The 20,914-nt window shown below is 40.9% G+C and overlaps 1 protein-coding gene across 2 annotated transcripts; it reads right to left on the bottom strand.

Moving 5' to 3' along the window:
* Window positions 1–9,666: 9,666 nt before the first annotated feature.
* FGFBP1 (fibroblast growth factor binding protein 1) lies at window positions 9,667–13,817 on the bottom strand. Of its 2 annotated transcripts, none has more exons than XM_072126053.1 (2): window positions 13,664–13,817; window positions 9,667–10,624 (listed from the first exon to the last, which is right to left on the bottom strand). In XM_072126053.1, exon 2 carries the CDS (start codon window positions 10,616–10,618, stop codon window positions 9,932–9,934), a length of 687 nt encoding a protein of 228 aa, XP_071982154.1. In that variant the 5' UTR covers window positions 10,619–10,624; window positions 13,664–13,817; the 3' UTR covers window positions 9,667–9,931. The 2 variants fall into 2 exon arrangements, with proteins under 2 accessions (XP_071982154.1, XP_071982155.1); XM_072126054.1 differs by having other exon boundaries at window positions 13,642–13,746.
* Window positions 13,818–20,914: the final 7,097 nt, after the last annotated feature.

Genomic DNA, 20,914 nt, shown 5'->3' with positions numbered 1-20,914 from the left:
GATTGCTCCAGTAACACAGGTGTGGGTGCTGATGAGGACAGGGCTGGAGATCAATCTGTCATGATTAAGTAAGAATCACACCACTGGACACTTTTAAAAAGAGGCTGGTGCTTGGCATCATTGTTTCTCTTCTGTTAACCATGGTTATCTCTAAAAAAACACGTGCAGTCATCATTGCACTGCACAAAACTGGCCTAACAGGGAAGAGTATCGCAGCTAGAAAGATTGCATCTCAGTCACCAATCTATCGCATCATCAAGGAATTCAAGGAGAGAGGTTCCATTGTTGCCAAAAAGGCTCCAGGGCGCCCAAGAAGGACCAGCAAGCGCCAGGACCGTCTCTTAAAAGTGTTTCAGCTTGGGGATCGAGCTACCAGCAGTGCAGAGCTTGCTCAGGAATGGCAGCAGGCAGGTGTGAGTGCATCTGCAAGCACTGTGAGGCGGAGACTCTTGGAGCAAGGCCTGGTGTCAAGGAGGGCAGCAAAGAAGCCACTTCTCTCCAGAAAAAACATCAGGGACAGACTGATATTCTGCAAAAGTTACAGGGAGTGGACTGCTGAGGACTGGGGTAAAGTCATTTTCTCTGATGAATCCCCTTTCCGATTGTTTGGAACATCTGGAAAACAGCTTGTTCGGAGAAGACAAGGTGAGCGATGCCACCAGACTTGTCTCATGCCAACTGTAAAGCCTCCTGCAACCATTGTGGGGCGGCTTCTCAGCCAAGGGAATCGGCTCTCTCACAGTCTTGGCTAAAAACACATTCATGAATAAAGAATGGGACCAGAATGTCCTCCAAGAGCAACTTCTCCCAACCACCCAAGAGCAGTTTGGTGATCAACAATGCCGTTCCAGCATGATGGAGCACCTTGCCATAAAGCAAAGGTGATAAGATAAAGTGATAATAGGGATTTTGGGTCCATGGCCTGGAAAACTCCCCAGATCTTAATCCCATTGAGAACTTGTGGTCAATCATCAAGAGACGGGTGGACAAACAAAAACCAACAAATTGTGACAAAATGCAGCATTGATTGTGCAGGAATCGACGGCCATCACTCAGGATTTGGTCCAGAAGGTGATTGGGAGCTGCCAGGGAGAATTGCAGAGGTCCTGAAGAAGAAGGGTCAACACTGCAAATAATGACTTGCTGCAGTAACTCATTCTAACTGTCAATAAAAGCTTTTGTTACTCATAATATGATTGCACTTGTATTTCTGTATGTAATAAAAACATCTGACAAACAGAGGGCAACAGATCATGTGAAAATATAATATTTGTGTCATTCTCAAAACTTTGGCCATGAGTGTACATCGGGAGAGATGACAGAGCATGTAGAATAATTTCACTGCTTAATGGAAACCTACCATTTCATGCATTAAGGAGAAAACATACCTGGAGAATGCTGTAGCTACACTGATGCAGGATCATATCTTGGTTAATCCCTGAGCTGAATGATTTTGCTGTACAAACAATTATAACATTCAGGACCTTGGGAAAGCTGGGACAGGTTGGCTGACACATTACACGGAGATTGGAATTACAAATGGTGGTTAGTCGAGGATGTCTAATCAACCTGAGCTGGATCACTCATACACAGCAGCTGGGGGATGGTGCAGCAATCAATTATTCTGTTTGGCAGGGAGAAAAGTAATTGCATCATCACCTCCTGCAGAGAAAAACACAGGCTACAAGAAGTGTGGAAGCAAGTGCTGAAGAAGCTATATGAGGGGCAGAGCTTTATTATCATAATGGCATATCTGTTTTATCATCAAAACCACTCAGCTCAGGGATGAACCAAGATATGATCCTGCATCAGTGTAGCTACCGCAGTCTCAAGGTATGTTTGCTTCATAATGCATCAAATCAAATGGTAGGTTTCCTTTAAATTGCAGTGTTGGCCCTTTAAGATAAATAAGTAGGTTTTGGTTGTAGTTTGGGAACTTGCCATCAATCGCCTAGTAGGTGGAAGATTAATAAAAGCGCCCATTACTTCTGGCCCTATTAAAGTATGTCAACCGAATTAAATGTTTTGGAGTGCATCATAGGTATGACTAGCAGTCATCAATCTAACCAAGAGACACACCATCCGAAAGTAGACCATGACAGTCTATGTAAGGCGGTAGGAAAGGCACCCTAACACCTAATGTCTAATTAGTCCTGTGGAATACAGACTACTTTCCCTTTCCACCTGACCACGCCCCTTTCCCAAATCCCCAGGAGACCAAACCCCTTACTAATTGCAAAAGTGTCAAAAAAGGTCTAAAGCCTTGGTATGTTAGACATTTTTTTGATACAAATTAAGCCAGAAGTCTGACATACAGTACAGACCAAAAGTTTGGACACACCTTCTCATTCAAAGAGTTTTCTGTATTTTCCTGACTATAAGCATTGTAGATTCACACTGAAGGCATAAAAACTATGAATTAATGCATGTGGAATTATATACTTAACAGAAAAGTGTGAAAGCAACTGGAAATATGTCTTATATTCTAGGTTCTTCAAAGTCACCACCTGTTGCTTTGATTACTGCTTTGCACACTCTTGGCATTCTCTTGATGAGCTTCAAGAGGTAGTCACCTGAAATGGTCTTCCAACAGTCTTGAAGGAGTTCCCAGAGATGCTCAGCACTTGTTTGGACTTTTGCCTTCATATGGAAAACTCTTTGAATATGAAGGTGTATCCAAACTTTTGGTCTGTACTGTAAGTATATTAATAAGTTCCCCCCAAAGGGAGAGTAAATTAGAGCATTCTTACATGTAGGCTTTCCTGCTGAGTTAACATACATGTACACACTAGCCTTGCATGCATTTATAGGTACAATATTAATTCAGGATAGATATAGGTGAATACTGGCCACACACTGCTGATGCATTCATTTTAATTTTGGAAAATTTATGTTTTTTTGTTGTATATTTCAATAACGGAAATGCGTTCTTCATGAGCAGGGCTTGTAGATGCCAGTACATATCTGTGTCATTTACATAATTATTTTCTTGGTTTTTGGACGTCTCGGGTGTACACAGGAATTTTGCTTTCATTATACAATAAGAGAAGAAATATAAAGCCGTAAAACAGGTTTTTTTTTTGTAAATCGGATTCTGGCAATGAACGATTTAAAGTGAGTGTAACCTCAGAAGTGTTATGTGCTTTGATGCAATGTACATTTCATTATAATATAGACTATTGTATAAATTCTTGCAGTATTATCATAAAAATCATACAACTTGAGCATTCCATTTGAGAACAGTACACACCTTCATTGGGATGAATTTGGGCCCAAAGTTCTTGTTTAGTTACTGTACACAACTTTAATGGATTTTCTTACTTTGTACAGGCGCTCCCCAACTTAAAAATATTCGACTTATAGGCGACCCTTGGTTACAGAGGGACCTCTTGACCCACTGTGACCTATGCTAAAGCTCTCTGGATACTGGTAATGTATTGAACTTTGGCCCCAGGCGGCAATGATCCACTGTAAATGTTATCAAAGGTGCCGGCAATGAAGATTTTTTGTTCATCCTTGTTCCCAAGAGAGCCCAAAATCTAATTGTTAAAGAGGTTTTCCCACGAATCAAAGTTAACTTTGACTTGTGGGAAAACCCCTTTAAAGGAGTATCCCCACAAATTAATGTTATTGTTTGTGTGACCATGCACATGTGTGACCATGGTCAGATTTCTGTCCACTGCTAGTAAACATAGTAGCTTCTATAAGCAGAGATCTAGAAAACCATGAGGAATTGATACAGAAAGTACAGGCGGTCCCCTACTTAAGGACACCCGACTTACAGACGACTCATAGTTACAGACGGACCCCTCTGCCCCCTGTGACTTCTGGTGAAGCTCTCTGGATGTTACTATAGTCCCAGGCTGCAATGATAAGCTGTAAGGTGTCTGTAATGAAGCTTTATTGATAATCCTTGGTCCAATTACATCAAAAATTTTTTAACTCCAATTGTCACTTGGGCAAAAAAAAAAATTTGTCTGGAGCTACAATGATAAAATATACAATTCCGACTTACATACAAATTCAACTTAAGAACAAACCTACAGAACCTATCTTGCACGTAACCCGGGGACTGCCTGTATATTGGAAAATTGTATAACTTTTTATAATACAAACAGTAACATACATTTGCTGAAATGGGAACACCCCTTTAAGGGCACTCTCTGGATTTACACTTGCAAAATATGTTGACTGGTACATGTTCAACTAAAGAACAAACCAACAGAACCTGGGGGTTGCCTGGGAGTCACTTTCTATTGTTCATTTCAGCGAGGTTTATTCTATTTGTCACAGATATTGTGCTTGATATTATCTGCCGTGTGTACACATGGATGCACTATATAATTTAATACAATGAAGATGGATATATTTACTCTGATGTGTAAGGTTAAGCTCACACGGGCATGATAGTAGTGTGTATCCAGCCCTATAGCATGTCCCTGCTTGCACCTCACTTTTGGAGCTGCCTCCTAGACATAGCCAGGAGTTTTTGCAACCCTGCCTTGAAAGTTCTCGCAATATTATATACAGACGGAAAACCCCTTCAACCAGTTTACCACGTGTATCCTAATTTGAGAACTAGAGAGAATTTAGCAGCTTACTTCCCTGACTATCCTGAGAACTAGGATGAGACATTGAATGGGCTAGAAAAGTTAAAAAAAAATATTTTTTACAATTAAAAAATAATATAATATTAAACCATTTCAAAATGCATTATGGATGTTCTTTAAAAGGATTCAAGCAGAAAGTGGCATTGATCATGTCAATCTAGTGTTGAGAGGAGGATATCTTACAAAATCAGTACTTAGAAAAGCTCAGTGTTCACAGACTTTTTAGCATTTCATTCATTCACTTTTGTGTAATTTTTTGTACCATTTTTGGTCAAAAGGGCGGACAGATTCCTTTAACACCTTAAAGGGGGTTGCCCATGAAAGAAAATTCTCAAATTTTAATTCCCCTAGTGAAATATACACAAAAAGATCATTTTTAAGCCCTTACTTTACAATTTTACTCAGTTTTATTGTTGTTTTAGCTCCTATCACTCAGTGTGAGCAGGGACGCTCTAAACAGACACATTATGTGTGCTGGCAATGTGCTTAAATTATCAGGGTCCAGGTTTATATGCACTTTCATTTAGCTTCTGAACATTCACTAGTATCTGACTCAGAAAAAGAGAGATGAGACAGAACAGAGATTTGAGATGATGAGATCCATTAGCTGCATATAACATACAATGACATTCACAGCTCTGCTACATCTGAACTTTAACATACACTGTCAACTCTGGTGTACTCCCCTCCCCTGGATAAAGACCTTCTCTGTCTTAAGCTTGTAGTTTACTCTCCTTACACTGCTTGCTGGCAGGAAATCTGTGTGTGCGTGAGCTCATCTTGGAATGCAAGGGCAGTAGCTGATGCAGAGAGAAGCTCAGTGTAACATCAGACAGGAGAGGAATCTGCCATACATGTCTCCATATTCTGAGAGCTATAAGGTTTTTATTACTAAATCAAGAGAGAGGATTATTAGGGCATGTTTGTTGCGGAAAAAGGCAATAGTCAGATTGGTTCTATTATACTGCACATCTATCTTTTTAATCACTTTCTATTGCATATCTTTGGGGGCAGGAAGCACTAAAATGTAAAATTTTTTATTTGTTTTTTACTTTTTATCCCCTTTACAGTACCGGTATAATATTGTAATATCTGCTTGGCCAAGGTCGTTACGAACGTGACAATACCAGTTTTGTGTGTGTGTTGGAGGGGGGTTGGTTCAACACAAAATATAATGGTATAATGATCGTGCGCGGCTGTCTGCTCCATACTCTGACCGAGCAATGAGGGGTCCGACGGAGGTATGTGGGACCCCATCGGACCCCTCGTTTTTGTCATCTGAGGGGGTCTCATCACTGAGACCCCCACCGATCCTGTGGATAGGGCCGAACTTATGTTTATGGGGAAACCCCTTTAACGGTTTTCCTTTCTTTTATGCTAGATGCCGGTCATTACAGTGTTTCCCCAAAGCTGCTCTATATGCCTAATAAGGCTTTATTTTTATGTGGCAAGCATAAACGACAGGAAAGCCCCTGATGTATTTGCTGAGGGTATACAGCCTCCGTCTTCTTGTTAAATATTGTATACTCTGTAAGACGCAAGGTGTAAAGATGCAGCAAGCTCTGTACTCTGCTGGGCAATGTAAATGCTCAGCAGACGACATTGGTGGCATTGTGGCATGGATGCAATGTGTTGCATCCCTCCCCAGCCTCTGCTGAGGATATGCTCGGAAAGATCCCCAGTGATGTAACTGTCTGCTGCTGATGTTTGCTCCTTTTCCCGCTTTCAGGGAGAGGGGGGCTGGACAACTTATTCCACTGTATGTGCATACACTGGAATATATCTTGACCCTCTACTCTGAGGGAACATCCAGAATCCTCCCAGCAGATGTTCCATAGAGCCAATATGTGATGCAATCTTAATGTGGTATCCTTCCAAGAAGTGTCAAACATAAAGAGTATCACCATAGAGAATCACAGGGACTGTACAACTTATTGCAAAGTATTGCTGTATACCGCCATTCACCTGTATTGAACTGAGCTGGTAGCAGGCAATGTCACTGATGACCATGACAGGCCTGGGTTGTAAAAGTGGCTCACACTGGAGTTCTTCTGTCCGTTCTAACAACTGATTGGTTTGGATGCCAGTTGTTGGACCCCAACTAATCTAATATCAGTGACCTATGCTATGTATAGAGCAGGGGTAGCAAGCTCAATTACAGCGCCACATGAGCCAAATTGTTGCATTTAAAGAGGACCTATCAGCCTGAAATACGGCACTAGGAGCTGCTTACTAACGTAAACAACTCCTAGTGCTACAACTTTCCCAGCAGTGTTACACTGTTAGCGTTATCGGAAACCTCCGATAAGGCTAACTAACACCTCTGCAATGTGCAGTACAAACGCCAGACTGCTCTCAAAGTCCGGCGTATTCATGATAGGGCAGTGCTGATTGCCACGCATCATGTGGCAGTCACCACCCCCAAACCCTGCCCCCTTATGAATACGCCGGACCGCTTTGACAGCGGTCCGGCGTTTGTACTGTACACCTATTTTTAGGTTTCCGATAACGCTAACAGTATAACTTTGTTGCGTTTGCTTTAGCACTAGGAGCTGCTTACTTCAGTAAGCAGCGCCTAGTGCCGTATTTCAGGGTGACAGATCCTCTTTAAACGGCTGAGTTTAAAAACGATACAAATATAACATTGTCCTCGCAACTATTTCTAAATTCTCCTCTACTCCAATGTATTGTATCTAACCCTCCCAAAATTTTCGGCAACATTTGGAGCATAAGGTGGGGGCTATATAACATGTAAGGACAGTACCTCAGCTTTATTTGCTAGGGTCATCGAAGCACCTGAAGCTCCACTGAAGATTTGGCAATGGCTGTTGAGTAGTTGTATCTATCAGCTCAACCGGGCCTTTATACACTGCAGATTTTATGACCACATCGAACGAGGTGGCCATGAGCCTGTTTGATGTGTGGGATAGGCCATCAATATTTTAATCCTGAAATGGGCCCTGTTTCTGTTTGTGTGCCATTGCATTCCTTTACCATAATAATTCCTTCCTATTAATGATAATGTGACGTGATATGTTTTCAAATCCTTTTATGCATCCACTCCTCCGAAGGCCCTTTCACACGAACGTTCAAGAAACCGATATCGGCCCCATAGATGCCTATGGCGCTGGCCGCGGTACGGTGAGCACACATGTGTGAAAAGAGAGAAATATCGGTACCCACAGATGCCTAGGGCCCCCACCCCTGTTGGACTGTGAGCACACACGTCTCACTATACCGTTGACGGAAAAAAGAAAAGCATGCATTCTCCTCATCTGTACGAACAGCCGGGCTGCACTCCTCCCCTTCTCCCGGCCAGGGTGTAACATGCATCATGTGAAAGGGACCTTAATCTTACAGTATACATGTTTTGAGCTGTGTGTATATGTAATATGTGTACTCTACATTGACAACAAGACAAAAACTACAGTAAAAAAAAACAACTAAGTGCAAGAAATTATTTTCTGATTTATTTACAAACAAAGTGAATTCTCCATTCAAAAAGACACAAATCTTACATCTTATATCTCACATTTAAAACATTGTAACAACAGACCTAATTTGTCCACCCTTGGCTCCTAAGTTTCATAAAGCACCAGCCTCTGGACATTTATTCTCTTGAAAAACTTTACTTTAGCCTCAAATATCTAGAGACAAGAGGAAGGTTAAAGCGGTATTCCCACAAAGAAAAGATTCTTAAATATACTTAAGATAACAAAATAACAATTTTTCTAATCCACTGTTTTCAATAAAAATAAAGCATTTCACAGATATAATTTCAACCTGTCTCTATCAGTCCTGATGTACACAATTTCGATTGCCCCTAGTTCCGATCGTGAATCTTCTGACATGGGGTCGGAGAAGCCATACTGCTCTTCTGTCTGACACTGCAGTGAGCTCCTTTCTGCCTCCAGCCCCCACCCTTACATTCCAGAATCAGCACACACAGAGACCTTCCTGCCGAAAACTACAGGCAGATAAGTTCTTTATCCAGGGGAGAGGGAGGAAAGCACAGCAGTCCTGACAGTGTGTGTGTGGCTGAGATGTAGCAGTGCTGAGAATGTCATATACAGCTCATGGATTTCATTATCTCATCTCTATCTGTCTCATCTCTCTTTCTATGTGTCAGATACTATTGAATGTTGAGAGGTTAAATGAAAGTGTATATAAACCTGTACCCTGATAATCTAACCACATTGTCAGCTCACTGTATCTCACAGCACAAAGGAATCATGAAGTGTCTGCTTAGAGAGTCCGTGGCAACACACTGGGATTTTGACGTGAGTGAAAGGAGCTAAACAACAATAAAACTAAGTAAAATTGTAAAGCAAAGTGTTAAAAATTATCTTTATTATGTAAACATCAGTAGGGGATTGAAATTTTAGAATTTTTTTTCATGGGCCAACCCCTTTTAAGAAAGGACACATTAGATGAACCCCTGCCTAAAAACTACAGGGCAATAGCGATATGGTAAAAATATACTTCGTTATGAAATGGGATTAGATAAACTGTAAACTAATCATGGTCACTACACAGCAATGGCTTCAGGATGAGGTTCTGCAGTATAAAATACCATAAGCCATGTAATAACATTTATCAAATCCACTAATAAATTACGGATCTTACAAATTTCGCTACCACAATTCACATACCGGTATATTTTTTAAAGAGACAACACCTAGATTTCCAACCCTTTATTTATTGATGTTTTTGTAGAAAGTCCTTTAGTTATTCTTACTATCCAAAGGGAAAGGGGTTCGGACTGATGCACCATCTGTCCAGCGGACTCGTAACAGCAGCATCGACTGCCTTTATAGTACTGTTATAGAAAAGACAAGTCCCCAGTGCTCTGTTCAAATTGCTTTTTAGAAAGACGAAGCTTAGCTCCAGTTCCCACCTCCAATATGTAGCTGAATTTTGCTATCCTAAGCCGTGTCCCCATATACAAGTCCCTTAGCAGCTCAAACGTCTATCTCCAGGTTCTCGGTCAATTGTGTTTAAAATTTAGGTTTACTCTCCTTTAGACTTTGATGGTTAAAGGTAAATTAATAAACCATTATTAAAAAAATTCTTTATTTTATATACATAAAAATCATATAAAATATTATAACATGCATAGTGGTGTGGTGGAAAATCATCTAACAGTCCTCAATTTTGAAAGATGATTCACCTTGTACAATCCATATCCAGATAATTGTTGGGAAGACATTTCTTGTGGACGGAGCATTTCAGTTGACATTTTAAATATAGAAAAATTTTACATACCAATAAAAATAGTAAAAACTATTTTTTAATAGTAACAGAAGCAATTAATTTTGGATTTAGCAGGATGAGCCTTGCACCATTGAGAAGAAGATTAAGCAGAGTGATCCCCAGGAGTCTCCACAGTAATCTTTGGCTAATCTTCTCTTCTCAAGAACATCTGGGTCCTCTACACAATCTGTAGTTGGTTCAGCGATGTTGACTTTGGTTGTTGGTTTAGGTTCTTCTTGGACTTTGTGTTCATGGTTGGGTACCTGAACACTGGTGAGGATGTAACGTAGGTGGGCCTCTGCTGGTCCCTTTCTACATTCCTTAGACTTGAGGACCGCTTTTTGGTCCTGACAGAGGTTCTTCTGCTTTCTCAGAGCCCGGGTGATTTGCTTCCAGTATGATTTTGGATTTGCTGCATAGTTTGGACATGTAGCCGGGTTACCTCCAAAGACACATGTAAGTTTTATTTCCCCTTTAGTACACTCAACATTCAAAACCACAGTCTCCGTCTCAGATACAGACCAGATGCATTCGGCTTTGTCTTTACTGACAAATTTGCCTTGAAGTGAGCCTTTCCCTCCTCTTGATCCTCTCTCTTTCTCTCCATTACGAGAAGGGGATTTTGGCTTCTCTTCTTTACCTGCTCCCCTTTGTTTGTCTTTTTTTCCTTCTCTTTGCTTATTTCCTTCCACTAGGAAAGTATGTGATATCAGGAGGGTCGCTACAGTAAGCAAGGCAAACGTTTCCAGCTTCATGATGTGCTGTCCATAAGAAACAAAGGATCACATTATTAACATGGGTAGATGTATAGGAAGTTGGATATCAATGCTTAAGAATAGAAAGATAATTAGTATACTTCAACTTCTGGCTATCTTAAAGATCACAATGGTAAAGCGGGTGACTTAAAATACATAACATCAGAGCCTAGAACTCTCTAGAGTTAGAAATCAGAAACCATGTGGCAGATTTTGTAATATTGTATAATGTAAATGTAAAGGGGTTGGCCACTTATAGAAAGCTTTAGCAGGGCAAGTACAGGGCTCTTATAGGGTCACCAATAATGTACATGCCCTAGTAAATCTTCTTTGTAGTCCACAGGACCAGTGGGTCACGTCCCTTGCTAGCAGCAGGATTCAGGACTTCCTGTGATGTCCTGCTGGCTTCCTGAAGATGTAGGGGACTATGCAGTCATTACCGTATGCAACCCCCCTTCATGATAACCACTCCCATATTACTAGTTGGAGTGGCATGGGAGTAATTATCACAGAGGAGTTTCCACAAATAACTGCATTGCCTCCTTCATCAGCTGGAAGCCAGCAGGACACGGGCTTTCACAGGAAGTCCTGCTGCTGGTGGGTCATGTGATGCACAACTCTGTGGACTACAGAGATACTTTACTAGGGTAAGTACAACATGTAGGTGACCCCTATATGGGTCTTGTAATTACCCAGGTGAAGTGTCTTACAAGTTCCGAGCTGCTTTAAGGCCCTCATACACAAAATAAATTTTTAAAAAAATCTGCTGATTTTGGTGGATTTGGATGACTTATCAATATGTAGGGGTCTTTAAAACTCTCCTTAAATTCTATGCGGAAGGTAATTCAACTGCTCAATCTTTTGCTACAGGGAACATGAAAGACATTACTGAATAGCTGTCTGTATGAGATTGCTAAAGCTCGACTACTACAAATTAAGAATCACCTACTCCAATAAGTTTGGCGCACTTTAAGACTTACGATTCCAACTTTTCTTCAACTATTTACTTAATTTATGGCAGAAATTTGGATGCATGTGTGTGTCATCTGTTTCCATAAACCACACCCCTTTTGCAACAAAGCCACATCCCTTTTTGAGGGACATGGCTTTTTTTGTGTAAATTACACCGAATTTTCCACCTCTTTTAATAGTGCCCTTAAATTGCAGAAATCCGTTCTGGACAAATTACAAGCATCCATATTATAATTGCTGTTTCTTTCCTATTATAGAATTGTGCAATGTTTTGCCCTGAAGCCGCTACATTGCATTGTGTTACACTTATGAAACTTAAAGAGGTATTCCCATCTGGGCATTTACATTTAATATCATTCATTTGCAATATGCAAACATTTCTTCAATCGGATGTTATTAAAACAAATATTACTGTGTGAAGATAATTTGTCAAAAATGTAGCTACGTTGTCCCTCAGAAACAAGATAGCTTCCTTGGATACGACCACCCCGCACTCTAGCAGACATGCACTATTCAGTCCGGCCTGGCCTCAGCAATCATTACCAAAGGGCAGCTGTGGGATATTCAGTAACTTCCAGACATTCCATATACAGAAACCTTCTGTTTCTTTGTGCAATCCCTCCAGCAGAGGTGGTCGTATCCAAGGACACAGTCTTGTTTTTAAGGGACCATATGAGTAAATTTATGGGAAATTATCTTCACACAGGAACATTTTTTTAATGACATTTAATTGGAAAAATGTGTATATATGGCAGATTACTTAAATTCAATTTGAATGCCCAGACGAGAATACCACTTTATATGAATATATTGGAGGGGACCTCTCAGTAGATTGGCGTTATGCCAACCCCCCCTCTTACAAGTAATTACGACGAATATTAAAGTGCCACAAAAGTAAAACATAGATCATTGGGATAAAGGAGCCTGTTTGTTGTACTGTCACATGTGGGGCCTGTGCTGACTGGTTCCATTTAACTTTGACCTGTAACCTGATATGAGGATGTGCCAGAATAGAAATGTATTGCATCACGCTCTACAGTGGATGTGATGCATCTACAGGACCGAGGGAGCAGACGCTGCGTAGTGTGGTGCGAGTTACATGCTACTTGCAGGTTACATCTAAGAGTGACTCAAGCGAGGGAAAGTAAATAGTTGTATTACATGAGTCACTTTACACATAGTCATGCCCCGGCCATTAAGGGTGTGATAATCCCTGCTTTAATTTTAAAATACAAAGGACAGAGGTGTTGAACCTTTCCGAGACTTAGCACCCAAACTACAACTGAAACATAGCAATTTGAGCAGTAACTTATTGCTCCCTCTTCTGCCACACCTTTGAATCGCTTTGGCGTCCTGAGGACACCAATACAGTTCAAAGAAGCAGGGGAGATATTGATCATCAGTCTACTACAGTGATCGAAGGAGGATGCCTTGAGCCTTGTCTGGTGTACTCTGTGTTGGATTGACAGCACGAGTGCCCACAGTGGGTCACACCTTTGCGACCCTTGCCATAGGTTTGCCACCACAGACATAGGGTTACAGATATTCCCTTATGTATGCGGGTTCCAGCCTCGGCTACATTCAGAACTCCCATACAAGTGAATAAAGAGACTCGTGCATGTACGACCCCTCCCATTCACGTGTTAATTTTTGAACGTCCCACAAAAATCCTTAAATGCCGAGATGTGAACACTTCACAGGCAAAAGTGCTTTATGTCCAGTGCATAGACTATGGACACCAAAGGCCACCAAAGAGGGAGTCCTCTTTGCAATGCACCGCCTCTTAAAAAAATCAACGAATATTAATTTTCCCAGAATCCTTAATATTTATGAGCTGTCGAAATCAATATGGCATCTCTGTATAATACAGTATACTAAGCCCTTAGTGGAAGGATCACATCAAGTGAAAGTTTCATAAGTTAGTAATTATATAGAAACGATATTTTTCATTACTTTATATTTTATGATATTGTATTGTCCCATAGATAAACTTTTCATATCCCGTTCATTGATGGCTAGGGAACAATACCACGCTAGGAGGAAATACCTACAGAGAAATCTCCTTCTACATACCTTGTGGTTAGAAGGTTTCCTCCTCGGGTGTCTTCTGTTGCAGCGTGGTGTCACATGTGTTGCTAGTTGTAAATGAGAGGTATTTATAAAGTGTAGAGGACACACCTAAACTCGGATTATGACACAATCTTCCAATATTTGTTTCAATAGACTCGTACGAGACACACCTCCTGGATATAGGCCAGTATAAGATGTGCGACCTGACAACCGTAATACTGGATTTCCTTTTGTTGTTCCATTGTTTGCTGCCAAATTACCTGCTTTGCACTTATTGGCAGGAAGTCTTTCATGTCTGTGTACCAGCATAAGCCCTCTTCCGGAGTCTGTATGTAATGCAGGCATCTATACTATGCAGGAGAGCTGGTTCTCTAGTGTATCTGCATCACTGATGTGTATAGACTTGTTTATATTTTATCATCTCTCTTGTTCATTTCTGCTTTTCTATGTTCTGTACAGTAAGATATTTCATATACAGGCAGTCCCCGGGTTATGTACAAGATAGGTTCCATAGATTTGTTCTTAAGTTGAATTTGTATGTAAGTCTAAACTGTATATTTTTTTATAATTGTAGCTCCAGACAAAAAATTTTTTTGCCCCAGTGACAATTGGAGTTTCTAAATTTTTTGCTGTAATTGGCCTAAGGATTATCATTGAAGCTTCATTATAGATAATTTACAGATGATTATTGCAGCCTGGGACTATAGTAACAACCCGAGAGGTCACAGTAGGCAGAGGGGTCCGTCTTTAAATAGGGGTCGTCTATAAGGCGGGTGTCCTTAAGTAGGGGACCACTTGTACTTATTTGAATGAAGTACATTGTTTCCATTATTTTGTTTCTCAGTTCATTCCAGTCTTCGTGGCTTCCAGGACATTGAAGCCGATTGCCTACACCAGGTAATGTAAATGAAACAATTATAAGTGGAAGATCAGTGGAAAAATCTGATTTTTAACCAATTTTAGTCCAAGTGCTATCAGACAATCCATTATTTTTAGTCCTATCATCATCCAGTTTGAATGATTTCTTCACATTTGATAGCCACAGCTCCAAGCTACTAACTTCTTTTCTTCAGCATCTCTTAGCAAAATATATGAGGAATATGGATGAAGGCTCTTTTGAGTCTGAAATTTGGTGGGTGGTGTGGATGCCCATGGGCCTCCTAGTAGGCTTGTGCCCCGGCTACCACCCAACCCGCCTTTTATTATAATCCACTGATATTCATTCTGTGTTCTCAAGAAGTAAGCATATTTGAATTATTATTTATAGCAAAATTCTGTCATATCATGAAATATAGACGTCTAACCGTAGTCCTGCTATTACATGTCCGTTCTGTATGTATTTTCTTTGTTAGGAGTCTGCATTTTCCTCCTGATGAATGAAGACAAGCCGCTGCTATACCTGACTCCCACTCATCTCCAGCTTATTCACAGCTGTACAAATCTGCCCCCTCAGCGGGGAGCTTACATGTGAATCATTTCTATACACTTTTACTCTCTGACTAATCTTTGAATGGTATAGAGAACCATTGATGCCCACGCTGTTTACCTGCCCCTTTCGTCAAAGCTAAAATAGTCTAGAATGTGCAGTTCCCAGACAAGTTCCCTTCTAGAGCTTTGCACTTGTGTCTCCAGAAAGACCTGACATTTGCTGACTGTACTATTGATTTTATTAAGGCCTTTTCACACTTGGATTGCAGATCATGTCAGAGTGCAACGCGTAAATAACTGACCTTCCTTACCTGCGATTTTCATCTGTTTTTTAAATGATTTTTTAAGGTTTTGAGTTTTTCATGCACTTTTTTTTGCGTTTCAATGCGTTTTCCATGTACAGACAACGCACGTAAGACAACTGTGGAAAAAGGCTCACGACTGTGGTCTCTATCTTTTCCTAGGCAATTGATCAATGAAAAATGAAGTGCAATGAGAGCAATGTGTTTTTAGACATGCGTACAATTTCACACCTGTGAAAAACAATGTAAGTATGACAAAACCCAATGAGTACAATGGGTGTTATTTATCATATACTCACCTCTAAATGTATCCGGCGGGGTCCTAAGCAGCGTTTATCTTATGCCCTGCCTGGCATAGAAATAAACGCAGCCGGTGACTTTTCATAAATTAAAATTTGCCGTCTGTAGTGAGTTTGCAGGCGCGGGGACAGGAACGCCCCGCACCCGGCCACTACCTGCAGACTGTGCCCACCTCCCGGCCGCATGCCCCCTACCCCTTCACGCCCCTCTACGTCCCGCTGAAATTAATGTGGCGGATTGGGGAAACTAATCTCAAATGCTAGCAGTGGGTCTGAACCACAAAACCCGCACACACGCCCCAATCGCGGGTTTTATCTATTTAAATGCTGGCAAAGCCGCCAGTGCCATTTAAACTAATGTAGGGTGTTTAATAAGGTTGGTCCTGAATTTAATAGGGTCTGCTCATACCTAAAGAGCAGCACTCTCGAACATGGGAGTCTCCATTTACTTGAGTATTGGTGAACTGCTGTTCCCTACACAATGGTAGCACAGTTGTGAAAGCAAAGACAGTGATGCAGATACACCATTGTGTTACATCCCCTTTATTCTCATTTTGGTGGGGTCCAACACAGATACTTTACTGTTGAAATGAACATCAAAATGCATCATGATCCATGAAACCAGGGGCATTACTCATAGATCCAGGTACTGTGACTGTGGTCATCTTCTTATATATTGCAGCGCCATACACAACCACAGTAGTGCATTGAGATAAATGCTGAGACCATTCCATGCCATTCGTCTCTTTCTTCCATTCAATGAAACATCAGGATTTTTTATATCTATTGCGAGTTGACTTATATTTGTTATCCATGGCCTCCTTCCTTCTAAAACCAACTTTTAACATTATTCTAATAAGGCTGAGGGGCTCTGGGAGTGTTTCCAGAGCCCCTCAGTGATGTCTTTTCCCAACCTGCTACAATGAGCAGAGCAGGTCTCCCCTTTCCCTGAACTTCCTGCTGCTTGATTAGCCAGGGGTTGGGTAAGACATGTTCTCCTCATGGTAACAGCCTGTGACTCTGCAGCACTGAGGGGCTTTGGTAACACTCTCAGGAGCTCTACTGGCTCATTAACATAATTTTTAAAATGTTTATTTTAGAAGGAAGGAGGCCATGGATGACAAATATAAGAAGATTACCACAGTCACAGTGCCTGGATCTATGAGTAAGTGTCCCTAGTTTACCCATGCTTGATTTTGATGGTAGATTTCCTTTAAATGGACACTCCAGGGAAAACAAAATTGGGGAATCTTTTTCTTAAGTATTTTTCCATAAACAGAGGGGCTGCATTGCAAAATGTTAGTGCAGTATATTTTTGACTTTGGACGCTATTTCCGCTACGGGGTAAAACGCAGTGAAAAATTTTTATTATATTTTGATAGATTGGGCATTTTTGGATGCGGCGATACCTAACGTGTTAATCATTTTTACTGTTTAATAATATTTATATCAGTTCTAGGGAAAAGAGGGGTTATTTGAATTTTTAGGTTTTTTACTATAATTTTTTTAAACTTTTTTATTTTTATTTTTACTTTTAATATTTTTTAGACTCCCTAGGGCAGTGATGGCTAACCTATGGCACTGGTGGCACTCGGAGGCCTTTCTGTGGGCACCCAGGCCATCACCAGAGATGACTCCAGGTATCTTCCTGCAGTCCCAGACAGCCCAGGACTTGCTGTGCACAGAGCTATTTTAAAGTGACAGCTCTACCTGGGACTATTTTCTGCTTTATTGGTGTCCTCAGAATCCTGGTATCAATGAAAGATGTGACAGAGAAGGGAGTATAAATCACAAATTAAATTTCTGTGTTGGCACTTTGCGATAAATAAGCGGGTCTTTGTCGTAGTTTGGGCACTCAGACTCTAAAAGGTTCGCCATCACTGCCCTAGGGTACTTTAACCCTAGGTTGTCTGATCAATCCTACCATATACTGCCACACTACAGTATAGCAGTATATGGGGATTTTCCTCCTCATTCATTACAATGTGCTGATAGCATAATGTAGGACCCAGTGTGAGAAAACTGGGTCTCCCTCAGAGGTCATGGGTCTTCCAGAAGGACAATGACCCAAAACACACTTCAAAATCACTAGAAAATGGTTTGAGAGAAAGCACTGGAGACTTGTAAAGTGGCAGCATTGGGGCACATTTATTTACCCGGTCCAGTCGCGATCCAGTGGCGGGTTCTCCGCGCTGATTCGGGTCCGGACGGGATTCACTAAGGTCCGTGCGCCCGATATCCACTAGGTGTCGCTGCTGCGCCAAGGTGCGCTGGAGTTCACCGGAGTTCACCTTCTATTTCTTGGTGCAGGAAAGTGCGTGTCAAGCAACACTTTTTTTAAAAAAATTCTGCGGTTTTTCCAAATCTGTCGGGTTTTCCGACGGCCACGCCTCCAGATTTCCGTTGCATGCAAATCCGATCGCGAGAGCCAAAATCCCGGCAGAGTTCAGCGCAAATCGGAAATCGTTGAGTTAGCCAACGGATTCGCGCAATTTGGACCCTTAGTAAATGAGCCCCAATGAGTCCAGACCGGAATCCCATGGAGAGATCTCACAATGGCAGTTTGGAGAAGGCGCCTTCACATCTCAGGGACCTGGAGCAGTTTGCCAAAGAAGAATGGTCTAAGATTCCAACAGAGCAATGTAAGAAACTCATTGATGGTTACCGGAAGCGCTGTTATTTTGTCTAAAGGTTGTACTACCAAGTATTAGGCTGAGGGTGCCAATACTTTTATCTGGCCCATTTTTGGAGTTTTGTGTAAACTGTCTACTTTTTTTTCATTCTCTCTTTTGTGTTTTTTCATTGCAAGCAAAATAAATGAAGATATTAATACCAAATAATTTGTGATTCCAATCATTTTCTGGAAGAAAACGAGTATTATTGCAGGGGTGCCAATAGGAAAGTAGCCATATTTTTTTGACACTTTCATATAAATATTTTCTTTGCCTACTAATTTCTTTAAAATCAAGATGGCGTTTATATGATATAAATTCTCCCATGACCTTTCCCTTGTTAAACACATGATACGCCTCTTGATACTTTATACAGGATAAAACCTTAAACCATAATTCTCCTTTGTAGGCTGAAAATAAAACAATAAAAATTCTGTGACAAACTTGTTATAAACTAATGTATTATGAGCAATGTGTTACTGGTATAATCCAGTGAAGTCATACACAGATCTGTCATGAATAAAGTTCTACAGAGGATATTGCACTTCCATAAAGAACCTTTAGGCAAGGTCTCTGCTCACTCTACTCGTGGCTCTATACAGAGGTATACCCCAGACAGAAAGCTGCTATTGTTCTCTGCTCTATGGGACTCCACCAATCCTTATCCATTGTACCACAACTTCGTGTGGTACTACAAGAAGGGATCCTGTGGCCGAGCCAGTACACTGCTATTTACACTCTACAATACAACACTTAATACATACTTACCTTACAGACAAAAAAAAATGGATCACAAATATTTTTGTCACACTTATCTTTCCACTCGGCTCAATATATGTCATCGGGCACAGGGTTTGAAGGTTGGGGTTAGTGGGTCCTGTAAAAGATATGAATTTTCTTGAGGATATAATAATCTGGTGTAAGTATTCCCATTATTTTGCAGGGGAAGGTGTTATAAGAGAATGGATTTTTCGCTGACAAGGCAGATTCTTCACTTGAAAGCCCAAGTGCCCAAGTTTCAGAAAGTGTGTAGAAAGCAACTTAATGGGGCACATTTACTTACCCGTCCGCTGGAGTTCACCATTGTCCAACGATAATGCACTGTGCCTCAATTCACGAAGATCATGCGCCCGATATCCTGCATGTGTCGCTTCCCCGCTCAGGTCCGCCAGAGTTCACCTTCTTCTTCCTGGTGCATGTAAGTGCATTGTCTTGTGACACAATTTGAAAGTTAAATCCCGCGCTCAGTCCGAATCAGTCGCAGACACCTGTTAAATATCTATCCAAGCCGTGCTATCCCCGAAACAGGCAAACAGCCCGACACAAGTGAGCAGCATGACCCATAGTAAATGAGCCCCAGTGTGAACATCTTTGAGGAAGTGCAATTATGGAAAGACATTGAGGGGTATTTATTAATTTTAGCGCAGGGTGGCGCTAGAACCGTTCTAGATTTTTCAGTGGGAAGTAAGTTTGTGGCGCAAGGGTTCAATGAACTGACTGAAAAGGTTTAGAACGCCATAAACCAGCTTTTAGCTGCTTTCTTTTTGCGCCACAAAATACACCAAAAAATGAGTCGGAAAAAATAGAAGTGCCAGAAAACTGTTGGACAAACGGCACCAAAATTTTGCGTCCAAAAATAGAACAATTTGAGAGTGTCAGAAAACAGCTATATTATGGTGCCGACACTTCATAAATACGGGTGCAAGAGGCTGCCAGTTTTCTGCCAGTTTTCCGTTTGAAAGGCCATAATAAATGCCCCCATTTTTTCTTATCCTGAGCATACACCATTTGTGTCGGACTTGGAAGTGGTGAGACCCAACCAGACTTCCGTAATTTGAGTTAAGCGACTTTTTTTTTAGGGATTCTATTGCCATAAATGTACGGGCCCTTTATAATTTCACATTGAGAACTGGCAAAGATGAGTTACAGTAAGTGTCTCTGGATTTGCAGTGATTTTGACGTTCAACGCTTATCTAATGCATACCGTAGTTCAGGTTTCAGCACAGTACAGGCAGCCACTCGCTTACATACAGATTAAGTTCTTTAGGTTTGTACTTAAGTTGAATTTGTATAGAATGTAAGTCAGAACTGGAATATTTTATTATTTCATTTTTATGCCCCAGTGACAATTAGATTTTAAAAATTTGTGCTGTAATGGGAACAAGGATTATCAATATAACTTCATTACAGACACCTTACAGCTGATCATTGCAGCCTGGGGTTAAATTAACACCCAGAGAGCTTCTCCAGAGGTTACAGTGGCCATAGAGGTCCATCTGTAACTAGGAGTCGTCTTTATGTCGGGTGTCCTTAAGTAGGGGACCGCCTGTATATTCTAGACTTCTGGACATACTGTAGATTTTGTTTGTATGTAGTTGCATATACTTCTAGCTGGTACAAGTATATATACTGATGTACAGCAGGGGGCAGGCTTATACTGTATAATAGATTAACAAAAATACTTTTAAAAATTTGTTTATATAAATTTAACACAGAATAAACTTCAAGCCTGTTTCCACACAATAATAGCAGATACAGTTTCACAAAATATTT

Source organism: Engystomops pustulosus, chromosome 1 (genome assembly GCF_040894005.1).
Source record: "Engystomops pustulosus chromosome 1, aEngPut4.maternal, whole genome shotgun sequence".
Classification (NCBI taxonomy): Eukaryota; Metazoa; Chordata; class Amphibia; order Anura; family Leptodactylidae; genus Engystomops; species Engystomops pustulosus.
This window is presented reverse-complemented; position numbering and strand designations above follow the sequence as displayed.

Bases quoted from the DNA above. Each gene is read 5' to 3' on its own strand.
- FGFBP1 (XM_072126053.1), bottom strand. From the start codon at position 10,618: ATGAAGCTGGAAACGTTTGCCTTGCTTACTGTAGCGACCCTCCTGATA.